Source organism: Leptinotarsa decemlineata, unplaced genomic scaffold, assembly GCF_025532065.1.
Source record: "Leptinotarsa decemlineata unplaced genomic scaffold, Ldec_3_MD MMD2_tig00000008_RagTag_RagTag, whole genome shotgun sequence".
NCBI lineage: Eukaryota > Metazoa > Arthropoda > Insecta > Coleoptera > Chrysomelidae > Leptinotarsa > Leptinotarsa decemlineata.
The window spans coordinates 7,889,368-7,903,997 of record NW_027412537.1 but is presented as its reverse complement, the minus strand read 5'-3'; the positions used below and the strand labels follow the sequence as shown (position 1 = coordinate 7,903,997).

General features: G+C 34.4%; 1 protein-coding gene across 1 annotated transcript in view; it reads right to left on the bottom strand.

Moving 5' to 3' along the window:
* Positions 1-11,715, bottom strand: part of LOC111509476 (protein Wnt-11b-1) — a 37,727-nt gene extending 26,012 nt beyond the window's left edge. The window contains exon 1 of the mRNA XM_074170962.1: positions 11,187-11,715. Within this exon, the coding sequence (XP_074027063.1) occupies positions 11,187-11,266 (80 nt within the window). The 5' untranslated portion in view covers positions 11,267-11,715. The remainder of the gene's footprint in view (positions 1-11,186) is intronic.
* Positions 11,716-14,630: the final 2,915 nt, after the last annotated feature.

The window sequence follows — 14,630 nt, the reverse complement described above, 5'->3', positions numbered from 1 at the left end:
ACAATTCAGCAAGTAGGTAAAATAATCTAAATTCTATCTGTTCACCGAGTGCGATTTTTTCTTTAAAAATTAACAGTTGTTTCGGTGTTGCAATGAGTATGAAGATTAATTTTGTTTGGGATGGTAAAATGTTTCCTCAATATTTTGATAAAGGAACCCGCACATTTCTTATGAGAAATGGCTTGCCTTGAATTTTGCCGAAATTTTGATATGTTTTAGTTCTTGATGTGCTGATTGAAAGTGTCCACAGCCAAAGCTCAGAATTGTACAGTTTTCGAGATGTGAACCTTTGAAAATAGATTTTTTCCATTTTTTGAATTTTCCTCATCAATCGAGAGCTCCCACTTCTGGTTGGGATATAATTTGGATGTTCAGCAACCAGAATTAGTTTCATGAATAATCTTCTTTAGTTATAATAGATGCCGCCATCGATAATTTTTCATACACTGCTTCACACTATCTCGATAATCTGAGAATGCGGTGCTGTGACATTTTTCTCAGATAGGCTCAAAATGGATGATATTATCTCACAGCATCTGTATCTTTCATACCTGAGAGTACTCTCCAGATAGAATGAAGGGGTTCAGGTATTGGAAGCGAACTATTTTGCGCCGTAATATGTTTTACCTAAAAATGGGGTGTTCCATCGCGAGTGGCGGACACTCAGGTTTATGAAAGAAGATAAATCATCAAAAAATAGCTAGACAAAAAGTAAAATTTTTTAATGATAATGTAGAAATTCAAGCAAAAAGCCACCACCATTTCGAAGTAGATTGGAAGATTCAGCTGTTTCAGAATACAAGGGGACAACAACATATTCTGCAAGCAATTTGTTTTTACAGTTGGAGCTGCTGCTGTTAATACATCCGCAAGTTTTAGAAGCTAAATTTCATATCATCGTTCATAGACTTTGACCAGAAAGATGCGAAATTCGTTGAAGAGCCTTGAGCTTGGTAAGCAGCGTTTTTTTTATCTTTCTGATTGTGTAATTCTTTATTTTCGTTGGATCTTTGCCTCAAGTGTGACCAGTAACAAAAATTTAGTCCTACTTTTCCTGAAAGAATAATTTAGCAACTTCACAAACACATTTTTATTGTGTAGAAACAAACATTCAGCCAAGAAAGATCTGAACATTTAGCTAATTCGAAGTGCCAAATCAAATTTTCGAAATTTCAGTGGCTCTTCAACAATTATATGTCAAGGGCAAGCACTACAGGTGCTGGACACCAACTACATGTGGACTGCGCTAAGTGCCACACAGCTCATGCTACATTGGATATTCTGTACGAGCGATTTGAGGGGATGGTGGAGGTGATGTGAACTGGCCACCGAGATCTTGCGATTTGACCCCGTTAGACATTTTCTTGTGGGGTTTTCTTGAGTCGCAGGTGTATGCAAATAAGCCACAAACTACAGCGGTCTTCAGAGAAGCCGTGGGAGACATTTGGACGATGTTATATTTCACACATAATGGCTTCAATAGGTCTTTCAAACGAATGAACAATTTCGATTATATCTCACACAAAATTTGTTTTGCTTAAATTTATAGATAGGAAGTCTCAATGAAAGATCCTATATATTGAAGCAAAAACCAGTGTCAAAGTCTAGATTAATGATTCTTTCAATTGAAAAATCTTATCTGTATACTTTGACGGTCTCACATTGAATTGATTGGAAGTAATTTTTCAGAAAAACACTTTTCTATTGAAACCATAGTTTCACACAGACTCGAATAGAAAATATTATTTCGTGAATTTTACAGAAAGTGTAAAAAAGTGTTTCTAGTTGGGATCTAATTATCAAAAATTACTCCAACTACAAAAAAAACTTCTATTTGTCAAAGTACTTTTATGACTTTTCACATGTTACAGAAAATCACCTAAATATATCCAATCACTGCTAGCAGTTTGCCAGAAAAAGTAACTATTCAGTTCAATACATTGTCAGGCTATTTACAAGAAACCCCTGTAATAAATGAAATATTAATATTGAAAAAAAATCCCGGCTCGTTGGCTGCATTTTCCCTCCGCAGTAATACATGACTTCTCCAAATTGAAATATCGCAGGAATTGTATCTTTATGTGCACACTCCGCATGGGCATATTGGCAAACAAAAATCCAACCCAGCTGTAATTTTATGTCATGAGTATCCACCTAATAACAATCGCTGCTCCACCTGTAATTATGGCGGGCGCCCTCTAGATTTACCTGGAGGATATTATCATCACACGTTAATTATTATAATTATAGATTGCGTCACATCCACGCGATGAATTGTCGATTTCGAATTGGTATTCTCGGGTTCCTTATAGTTTCTTCGGAGATGATTGTGAAACACAGCCCTTGATGGCCAGGGTTGGGGGCGAGTATTAACAAAAGCTACCTGTTGGAAAAATTCCAACCAAGGGTTACTAGGAGAACTTGTTGACGGTTTGTGAGATTACTACAAACAGTACAAACCATAGATTTTAACCGAGAATTATGTTGAAGTGTAATCGTTATTCATCTGTTTTTCGGGTATATAATCTTACACAATCTCAGAAATGAATGAAGCTAAGTCAATAGAGAATATGCTGAAGTGTAATAAAGGGCAAACTGAAAGGTTTACCTCGAAAAGTTACTGCGTAATATAAACCACTGAAGACTCCAATTAGTCAATAACTTGTCTTATTCATAAATGTGGCCTACAAATTTAAAAAATCAATTGAAAAATAAAATTTCCACACTTAGCTTTCTTTAGTGGAAGACGTTTCGGAAAGCAACCTTTTCTGTTTTTAAAACCCAAAATTCAATTTAAAACTTTTGCCTTACGATTCTTTTGACATACGTCAAACGTCATACGTCACTTCTCAAACGTCATACGTTATTCTCATTCGCTTTTTATATTACACATACACTATGGGTTTATAAGGTATGCATATTAGGTTTTCCGAATAAAGAGCATTTCATTCATTGATTATAATCGTCTTATGACAAAAAGCAATGAAGGTAGTACAGACTCAAAGTATCCGATATTTTTCTTTCGAATATATTTAGCCTGAATGCTGATGTCGTTCAGGCATGCAGTTGTCTACAATCGTTTTTTTATTGTGAATCAAAAATACACTAGAAAAGATCGAAACTGCAGCGTATTGTTTGACTTGTTCCTTTTTCCACAAATATATAAAGTCTGCATAAATCAGATGAACAGGACAATCACTGACTAGAAGTTGATGTCACGTCGTGACCGATACATACGTCCCTTGCAAAGAACAAAGATTAGAAAGGATTTTTATTTTTTTGTTAAGCGGCATATATAATTTTATATAGATAGTCTTATGATTGAGTCAGTTATTGAAGTGACACCTCAGGTTTGGAAAAATATCAAAAAAGTTGCAATCATATTCCAATAGTTTGAACCAAAAATTGATCACTTTCTCATTTTGAAACTTTGCACACTGCTTGTCCAAATAGTATTCTACTTCTGGGAATTTTTTGAATTTTTGTTGGTGACTGGTGTCTTTGTAGAAGAAACTTCCCGAGACGGCCTTCTGAATGAATATGATATACAGGGTGTTTCAAATTTGATACTCACCATTGGAATCTCGGAAACTATGAGAAATACGAAGATGGCTGAATTGGGAAAAAGTTGCGCATTTACCTGACTAACAATATGCCGTTGGTGCTGCAAGTTTTTCCGGGTTTTCCTGCAGCTGAAAAAGCAAATGCGCCACTGGAATCAATGAAGTCTCCCCGGAGCGCCAATTAATTTTTATTGTTGTTTTTATTTTTATTGCCGTTGAGAAATTTCTGAAATTTTGAGTATATCCGGAGATATCCAATAAAAACAGAAATTTCAGAAAATGGTTTTCATTTTTTTGTGGCTTTATTTTTCGAAGGATTCGAAAATAAATTGCACTGCTACATTATGGTGTTTTCAGATTTGCTATCCGACGTTTCGTCTTCCGGCCACCATCATCAACTTTATTTTTTCTTTTGGGCGCTACATTGGATTCTTTCTTTTAAATAGAACCAGATTTTACCTTTTCAATTACGTATCATAAGTTATCATTCTTTTTCGAAAAATTGGAGATATTAAAAAAAAACTTATCATAGTAGGCTTTGACTTTGATGTTACTAAATTTGATTTTCAATCATTGAATTTTTGTCGAAAAATGACTTCCACGAATGAAGAAAAAAGAAATATGATACAAATTTATTACAAATACGATAGAAAAAGTGTAAGGACATTGGAAATGTATTAAAACTTGTATCCCGAAAGACGACAACCGCATCGAACCATGTTCAAGTTATTGGATCAAAATCTCACCAAGTTTGGTTCGTTTGAAAAGTCAATGAAAATATACGTAGACAGAATCAAAAATCAAAATTTGATAAATGAGTTGTGTATGCGGTAAATTAGACATTGTGTTTTTTTCAGTGAAAATAGAACTTTGAACAAATAACAATAATTAACTATAACGTAAAGACAAAAGTAAATCACAGCAAATCTCAAAATGCTGGCGTTGTTCATGATGACACAACTGTGCCCTTCTTCAAATATTATTCACTGCACGGTTAATTTCCCTCATCCTCAATCTTCTGAGCTCTCTAACAATGCTGTGTTGAAGGTCCTCAATATCTCGATATTTCCTCTGAACATAAGCTCTTTTTTTCAGTGTACCCCATAAGAATGTATCCATAACTCTTAAGTCTGGAGATCTTGCTGGCCACCTAACCGGCTCATTATTCCCTATCCACTTATCACCAAACCTTTCAGTCAGGTATTTAGATACTCGTCTGGTAGTGTGCTGTGAGTACCATCATGTTGAAACCAGATGTTGTTAGTTAGTTGTGGAATTGGCGGCGGTGGTAGTGCGCCCGACTCACGATCGGAAGACCGTGGGTTCTATTCCTGCCTCTACCTCGAGAGAGAATTTATCAGGTTGAAGCTGGGATGATCTGCAACCGTGTTAGGAATCAGACGTTAAAAGGTAAGACCTCGTTAGTTTTTAATTCGCACAAGTTTCTCAACTTCTGAGAGTTGTCGTTCCTATGGGGGCGACAGCTGATTAACGGAAAAACAGATTTTAAACAGATTTTTTTCTTCGAAAATCGACATTAAAAACTGGTGATAGGTTTCTCCATTCAGAATTCCGTCAAATAAATGAAGACCCAAAATTCTATCTTTTTAAATTCCTACCCACACGTTAATACTAAATCGCACTTGAGGTCGAATTTCTTGCCTGCCTGGGGTTGTTTATGCTCCAAATGTGTTCGTTATTTCGGTTGAATATTCCACAATTTGTAAAAGTGTTTTCATCCGACCAAATTACATTTTCCAGGAAAACAGGAAAATCTTTCGTATCATATCTCTTTTTTCTTCATTCGTGAAAGCCGTTTTTTGCCAAAAATTCTATGACTTGTACGATAACAAAATGTCATTGAGTATAACAAATTGAAAGCCAAATTTAGGAACATCAATGTCAAAGCCTATTATGATAAGAATTAATTTTTTTCACTATCTCCAATTTTTCGAAAAAGAATGATAAATTATGATATATCATTGAAAAGGTAAAATCTGGTTCTATTCAAAACAGAAAGAATCCAATGTAGCACCTATAAGAAAAAAAAAGTTGATGATGGTGGCCGGAAGACAAAACGTCGGATAGCAAATCTGAAAACACCATTATGTAGCAGGGAAAAAGTAGCTTTGTGGAAGTGCAATTTATTTTCGAATCCTTCGACAAACAAAGCCAGAAAAAAATTAAAAAGATTTTCCGAAATTTCTGTTTTTATCGGATATCTCTGGATATACTCGGAATTTCAGAACTTTCTCTACGGCATATTTTTAAACACCCTGTACCTATAGCGATTTCTAGATGCTTATTTGACTATTCAACTCATTCATAATATGATCGATCACAATTATTTGTGTATGACGGATATGACTTGAATTAAAACGAATATAAAAAAAAGTTCTACAATAATGTTTTTCGTGGGATGATATGCTTCCACTTGAAGTCGCCATGGTATAATTGAAGTCGTGATCGATTATTTTATGTCTTTCAAAGAATCGATACTTTAAACCATTTTTTTAATTTATTTGGGGACGATGTGGCTATTCGTCAATCGGTGTTAACGAAGCATTGTATTGAAATTTCATTAAAACTTTTCATTGCATGAAATTCTCAAAAGAAATATTTATCTCTTTCCTCTTATCACGAACGCTTGTCTAAAGAATACCCCACAAATAAAGTCATTAGTTTAGCATGGGAATTGTAAAAATATTCGTATCAAGAAAGAAAATAAATTGCTATTGTTCAACACCATTATCATTCCCTTCAACTTTTGACGGTATCTAATGCTGTTTTTGCGTGCCACTGCTGTGGCTTTAAATAATTTCACCTAATCTCTCGGCATGCAATTTCTTCTGAATGTCAAACATTGCCAACAATCTGAAGTTGAAAGAGTTACAATAATTTATCACCCTTGTTTATTATTTATTCTCGAACAATATGGTGGAAGAAACTTGACAGAATGAGGCTAAATAGTGATATAATCGTATTGCGGGACAATTCAATGTCTCAACATAACAATAATTATATGGCGATGACATCGCACACTACGAATACATCATCTGAGAGGTCGACAGAAGAATAAATCCAAGAATATCAAAATCAAGGGAGGATCTCCAAAACGGTCAATTGCAAAGCCAAGCTCCAACATCGACCACCGAGCGAGATTCATATTCTGTTATCTGTAGTTGACTGTCTTTGAAGGACACGTTTCATATATCCCTTCATCAGTCCCATAGATTATGACTCAATAAAGGAAGGCGTGACAGTCTTTACTTTCTCAGTTCTATCGTTTAGGGATAATTGGGTTCAGCTCTGATTTGATCCAATGAGTTCCAAAAGTACCAGGAATGTGGTTTGATGGTTTGAAAATCACTACTGACTGAGTAGTTATGAAAAATGCTACAGCAATCCAATAATAAGAAAGCGCGTTTCGATAGATAGAGAGTGCAATCATTCGAACAAAGGGAATATTTCGCAAAAATGCTCGCGAAGGAGAAAAAGACAAGTTTGGATTTTGGTTAATCAATAAGGTAGTTCGAAGAATTTGATAACACCCGTAAGATCGGTTTCCAAGGAATCGGAATGGTTCATCTGGTTCATCAACAGAGTTAGACCTCATCTCAGTCATGATCCATAGATCCGATTCGGTAGAATTTGATCTTAAGATCTTATGTGTTTGCAGACACTTCGCCATTTCTTTCCTTTCCAGAATCCACTTATAACCTCAACGATCTAAGAACGCATACAGGTTTCGTCTCTCTGGGTCGGTGATCGGTACTTCATCAGGTTTTGGTGACCTCTATACTCTCAGGCATTGAAAATCTTTCATCTTCACTTGATTCAAAGACATTCCTACTGCTTCTCTTCGACTTATAAGCAATCTGCTGTTCTTTTGCATTTGACATACCTCTTCTACATATATCGTAAGATCGTTTCCAAGTTCACCTGGCAGTGGCTTAGTTTTCCACAGTTGTTGCAATGCTTCTTGTATGAGCTTGGTGGCGTTCTCTGTCACTATTGCTTCTGCGACATGTCGAATATCTTCTGGATCTGCTGCACCTTTATATCCTCAAACCGGCGATGAAGATATCTGGGATAGTCTGTTCTGTAAGTCTTCTAGTCTATCAAAATCTGCCACATGTCTGCTCCTGGGTCGGCTCTGAAATATCTGCTTCAAATTTTGTTGTACACATCGCAGTTCTAGAGCTTCCGAGATCCTCTTATAATTATTTTGGCTACTATCTGGAATGTTATGGAATATTTAAAGTGTTTGACCCCACAGTGCTAAAACACGCCTAGTAGTGTTCTTCTCTTCTCATTAGCCGATGAAATTGGCTAGAATTGTCAATGGTACATGGCCTAAGATGATTTACAAAAGAAAGTGGGGAGCCTCAGGTTTTTTTACAAAAGAAAGTGGGAAGCTTCAGCGTTTTACCTTCTTGTTATTGCGAGACAGTTTCCGTTCTTGTCCATCCCTTCTACTTCGTTCGTTTAGTTGATTTCTGATATCTTTCACGGCTCCATTTGTCAATTTTTCACAGTAAGTCTTCAACTTCATTCACTCGGTCACTATCATGCCCAAACTTTTTTGATCTAATCTACATCCTGAAGTATTTTCTCGTGTGTACCTACTCTATTGTTATATTTTCCTCTGAAGTCTTTAGATTGCAGAGAGAGTTGTTCGCCCTTCCTCTTTATTTCTCTGCTCTCGTTTAAATTACGTCTCTTACTCTGCTTTCATATTTTTTTGTTTTGCAGCAATATCGTTACATTATATCCTTTTTTGCCATCTCGTCGTAGTTACTTGCTCTTGTATTCATTATATTCTTTCAATCCGCCCACATTCACAGGTGTTCATTCTATGTGTGGTCACTTAATAAATATGTGGTTAGGTTAGGTCCAAAATGAGTGGGTCTCTTCGACCCTCTACCGCAACCCGCACGGGTTTATTGTGGCTCACACCTATTCACGCTCGACCAAATAAACCCAGCTTTTTAACGAAAGACCCCTCACTATGCAAACTGCATGCAAACTGCATAGTGCATGCAAACTGCAAACTGCATAGTGAGTGGTCTTTCAGGTCAAATGCTAAGAGAACGGCTTCGCTGAACTCTAAAAACCGGATTCAATTCCCATAGGGGCAGGCACAAAGTATGTGCTCTGCTGTTTTTCTTAACAGACGCGACACACACTGTTTTCCGACAGTCCGAGTCCCTACATATGATGATTTAAGTGACAGTGACCTGTAAGAAGGCTTGTTAGACATCGTAGTTCATCCCTACTGTAGTACAACAACTGTTTTGTATCAAACTTCGAAGGGTGAATAAACGCCTTGGAGTGAGCCAATCCTGGAAGGTTCTGCCAGAAGTCCATAACTCTTCTTGCCATCCAGGTGTTCAATCTTTGTTTGGCAAAGCCTGAAGCGATGCCAATGACAGGTTCTGGTCCGATGAAACTGCTTACAGCACCCTCCTTTGCAAGGGAATCAGCAGCCTCATTGCCTTCCAGGCTAGTATAGTCAGGAATCCAGACAAGAGACAATCTCTTAAGTCTTCCTGTCGAGGAGAGTCGTTTTTGGCAATTTGCTACCAATTCAGACGTTGCTCGGTAGGAACCAAGAGCTTTCAACGCCGCTTGACTGTCCGAGAATGTTTTTATTGACTCGTGTATGAGGTTGGATTCTTCCAGTAGGTGGTACGCTTATTCAAATTGAATAAGTCTACCCTTCTCTTTTTGATTACACTAAGTTCACTGGTTTACTGTCGCTTTCCTTGCTCTCAGAACTAGTCAGTTCGGACTAAACTAATCGGTTTATATCTGAAATACACTTTTTTGCATGATACATACTTGTGAAGAGTGATACATACTTGTGAAGAGTTTATGTTGAAAGTAATTACTTCAATTGATTTTTTCAGAAGTTATCCTCATTTAATAATGAAAAGTAGAAAGCCAAAATATCAAAGTTATCGTTGATAAAGGAGGAGGGGGAGGAAATAAGACAATTAAAGTCATGACAGAAAGATGTTTTTCTTGAATGAAAAATCCACTCGATTTTGTTTTTTTTTCTTAATAAATGTGTCCGTATAATTTTTTGTGCCGCACACTGTAATGTTATAGATGCCATAATCCGAATTTTTCATCTCGAAGTTACTTCCTAATACAGTAAAAACATAGGAGGTAAGTCATCAAATTGCAAGACTACAAATTCTTTTTCATCGACCTTTTTTTGGGTAATCGTTACCTTCCACAATCTGAAAAAAATATAAAAATTATAATGTAGAACTTTATACAAGTGTAGAAGGGCAAACTTTTTAGTTTACCCCGATAAGTTACTGCGTAAAAATCAAAGTATTTTTCACAAAGAAAAATCTTCTATTTATCAGTAACTTGTCGTATTTAACAATTTTGTCTATCAAAAAAAAGTTATTAAGAAATAATACTTATCTTTTACGTTTCGGAGGCCAAAATCTGCCTCCGTCTTCAGAAATGGATAAAAATTCGAATATATACGCAGTTATTCCTTTTTTGAGAGCTTATTTCTTTACTTCTTCGACAGATGTCAAAGAAGTTTTGACATCTGTCGAAGAAGTTCTGACATCTGTCGAAGAAGTTTTGACATCTGTCGAAGAAGTAAAGAAATAAGCTCTCAAAAAAGGAATAACTGCGTATATATTCGAATTTTTATCCATTTCTGAAGACGGAGGCAGATTTTGGCCTCCGAAACGTAAAAGATAAGTATTATTTCTTAATAATTTTGTTTTGATAGGCAAAATTGTTAAATACAAGTTACTGATAAATAGAAGATTTTTCTTTGTGAAAAATACTTTGATTTTTACGCAGTAACTTATCGGGGTAAACTAAAAAGTTTGCCCTTCTCCATCATAATTTTTATATTTTTTTCAGATTGTGGAAGGTAACAATTACCCAAAAAAAGGTCGATAAAAAAACTGATTTTTTCCTCCACAAAAAATGACTTTCGTTGAATACAAATTCTTGTAATCTAAAATGAAAAATGTTTAAAATGTACATTTTTTGGATAATAAAAATGAAGATTGATTTATTAGGTGAAATGTCATTCATTGTTGAATAATGAGATTTTTTCTGAATTTTTTTGACGTGAAGCTCTTGTGAGAAATATTCTTCAATATATTTTTTTGCGATTATTCTAGAGTAGATACTCATCTAATTTTGCAATACTAGAAAAATAGGTGCTAAGATAACCTTTATATTTGCTTATAGACCATTATATACTATTTGACGTTAAAAATGTCTTTTGTACATTTTTCAATTCAAATATCAAAGTTTCGTTTCTTTAATATTAGGTGCCCCTAATATGGCACTTTGTTTTCAATTTTCTTATGAAATTCATTCCGATGAAAGATTTCATCGAAATGAATTTCGAGAATATTATTCAAAAGTATATTATTCAAAAATATATGAACGATACAGATTTTAAAATAATTTTGTTCATTGAGCCCGAATTGTTTGAACATTTACATGATAATAATAAATTAAGAAAGAGTTTAATTCAGCTACAACCCGTTTTGCAGAAATATCATGAATTCAAGTTGACATAAATTGAAAAATCGAAAATATTTCGAGTATTTAGTTATTTTGTCTACTTACAACCATTTTATAGTCTCTCCAAAATTCACAGAACTAATAAAAATAAAAGACACTGTACAGAAGCAGAGTACTGTTTTCATTTTTCACAAACTTTTCACATAATTTTTGCTGAATTTTTCCAGTAAGACAAAACAATAAAAACTCCTGACTGAGATTATGTATACTTTTCAAAATATATTCACATGAAAAAATCTAAAACATGTATTCGACCAAAGAAAATCCGTGCACGTGACTATGTCCAAGCTTCGGACAACTTTTTGGTTTCTACGATGCGGAGGTCGGAGTGAAACTGACTGCAGAACGGCATTCTTGAAGGGAGTCGCACCCGGAGCTTTTTGGCGTCGGGGAAATCTGAAAATTGTCTATTGACGCTGGAAATCGTGATTGCAGTAACGTTTATCGGAGCCTTTGGAAAAATAAATGCGTTCCGTTATGGTTATTGAATGAAAACTGTCTTGGATATCGCGGATTTCGTAAAACTGATAGAGGAAAGGACAGTCTTTCGGGACCGTCAACCTATTCAGAGTTGAGTGATTGTTCGGAAGAAAACGCGGAAAGTTTTGACGCGATGGTAGAAATGAGGCTGTTCCGCATCGAATATCTCCAACGACGGAAATGGGAGCCGAAGATACGAGCTCCGTCACGCTGAACCCGCTTTAAAAAAATCTACTTTTTTTGACTATTTTACCTACAAACGATACTAATAAATGTAGTAATGTTCATTTCTTTATGGTCTTATCGGTTACTGAGAAAGCACTATTGACATTATTCTAACTACGAAGGACGAGTAATAATGTGCCAAAAAGTTCTGAAATAGGTTCTAAATGGATTGTAGTTTATTGTAGTAACAACAAAATATTACTATATTTTATATTCTTTTGAAGTATAGCAAAAAAGCTACGATAACAAGACTTCAAATCATAAAATAAAAATTCTCCTCAAACTACAAACAATGAAGTTGATTGTAGCTGAAATTAGATGGTTGTAGTTACCATTAAACACGTCAGAAATGAATGAAATAAAATCGAGTATTTAATTAGTCGATATTCTAAAAACATCTATGAACCTTGAATTCTATAACGTTTGTAGTAATACTAGTAGTATTAGTAGTGATTGTAAGGTATGTGCGCGCGCGCGTGTGTGTGTGTCAATAAATAATTTTAATTTTGAATAAAGGGAACTTTAAAAAAGTTTGGAAAATCCAAAAGGGCACGACTCAGTGGTTATTCAATTCTCACGAAAAAAATCAAATATTGCATATTTAATCGTGTATTATGAATAGAATAAAACAATTATTTCCAATATTCTGCGCTATTGCTCAGCCAGAAAAGAAAGTACTGCACATGGCTAGTAAACAAACCTTATATTTACATAGATATAGATATAGAAACCATAAGTGGATTTTAGTTTAACTAATTATAGTCAAACTACATTCATTTAGACCGTGATCTTCCAAAGGACATACTTTTAGATAATACCGAAGCGTTAAAAACAGAAATGAATTCGATTAGTTGAGTTTTTCTGGAGTTATCGTGACCACGCTGTTTTCCATACATACATACATCACTTTTATACATCACTTGTATTTATTTAAAACGCAAAATTTGTTTAAAAAATGTCATGAGTGTTGAAACTAGTGTTTTTTCTTGACAATTATGTGTAAATGTTATTTTACGAGTGCCATAGAACTTAAATACTGACACTTTGAGTTCAAAAAATCACTTGATTTTTGTAAGACGCTCTACTGTACATTTTTATCAAATGCCCTACTATACATTTGTATTGATTCAAAAGCAAAAACATTTTTCTTGTTTTTCTATATCTATGTACAAACTATGCTGATGATTGAAGTATGAATTGTTATTTTCATAGTGTTAATAGTGACACATCAAGAATGAGTGGTACATTTCAAAGCAATAAAAATCTGAAATACTTAGTGATTTTGTCAAGTTATCAGTATTCTATCGTTTGTAGTTTACTTAGTACTAAGAAATAGCATTGAATGAAATAAACAATAGGTTTATGAAAATCCTCGTTTTCAAATGCAAAATTATGAACAATAAATACAGTTTAAAAAAACTGAAGAACACTGAAAAAAAACTGAAGTATTATTGTGGAAAAAGCGTGGGCGCTAGATATACAAAAAATATGGCACACAACTACATTCATCAGCATCGTTTGTAGTTAAAATTTTGTTTTTGATTCACTACAAATGCAGTTGGAAAATACTCGATTTTATTTCATTCACTTTTGATGTGTTTAATGGTAATCACAAACATTTAATTTCAGCTACAATCAACTTCATCGTTTGTAGTTTGAGGACAATTGTTATTTCATGATTTGAAGTCTTGTTATCGTAGCTTTTTTGCTATACTTCAAAAGAATATAAAATAAATTAATATTGTACAGTTACTACAATCAATTCAGAACCTATTTCGAAACTTTTTAGTGCATTGTTAATTGTATTCCGTAGTTTGAAAAATATCAATAGTGCTTTTTCAGTAACTGATGAGACTACCAAAAAATGAAGTCTACTACATTCATCAGCATCGTTTGTAGTTAAAAAATTTTTCTTGATTCACTAGAAATGCACTTGAAAAATACTCGATTCTATTTCATTCATTTTTGATGTGTTTAATGGTAACTACAAACGTGTAATTTCAGCTACAATCAACTTCATAATTTGTAGTTTGAGGACAATTGTTATTTTATAATTTGAAGTTTTCTTATAGTGGCTTTTTTGCTATAGTTCAAAAGAATATAAAATATAGTGATATTTTGTTGTTACTACAATACACTACAATCCATTTAGAACCTATTTCAGAACTTTTTGGCACATTATTACTCGTCCTTCGTAGTTAGAATAATATTAATAGTGCTTTCTCAGTAACCGATGAGACTACAAAAAATGAACATTACTACATTTATTAGTATCGTTTGTAGGTAAAGTAGGCTAGAAAAAAGCTGGTTCCAGCGTGACGGAGCTGAAGATACGTGGTTCAAATGAAACGTAGGGGAAGTCACATTTTTGTCTTTTGCATTTTTAATGTCCTTTTTATGAATTATCTATGATAGGTTTTTATCAATAGATAGTGTTTCTTTTTCTTCTTCTACTCTCTAACATCATCCATAGAGGAAACAGTATCTGGGGCAAGTAGTCACCTAGGTAATCCAGGGGTATAAAAAATATTCAATTGAAAGTGGAATAATATACGTGACTAATTATATCCAAAAAAGAAAAAAGTGTCTCATTTGTAGGAAAAAAATAATTTGCTCCAAATAAATAGCTTCCTTCTGGTAATTGAAATACCAAAAACAACCGTCAGGCCGCAATGCCTGTAAACTAAAAATTTCCATCCTAGGGAAATTATATTTAGTCAGTCTAAAATTCAGTGAATATTCGAAATCATAATTATGGTGAATGTTTTTCGACGAACCGACGAA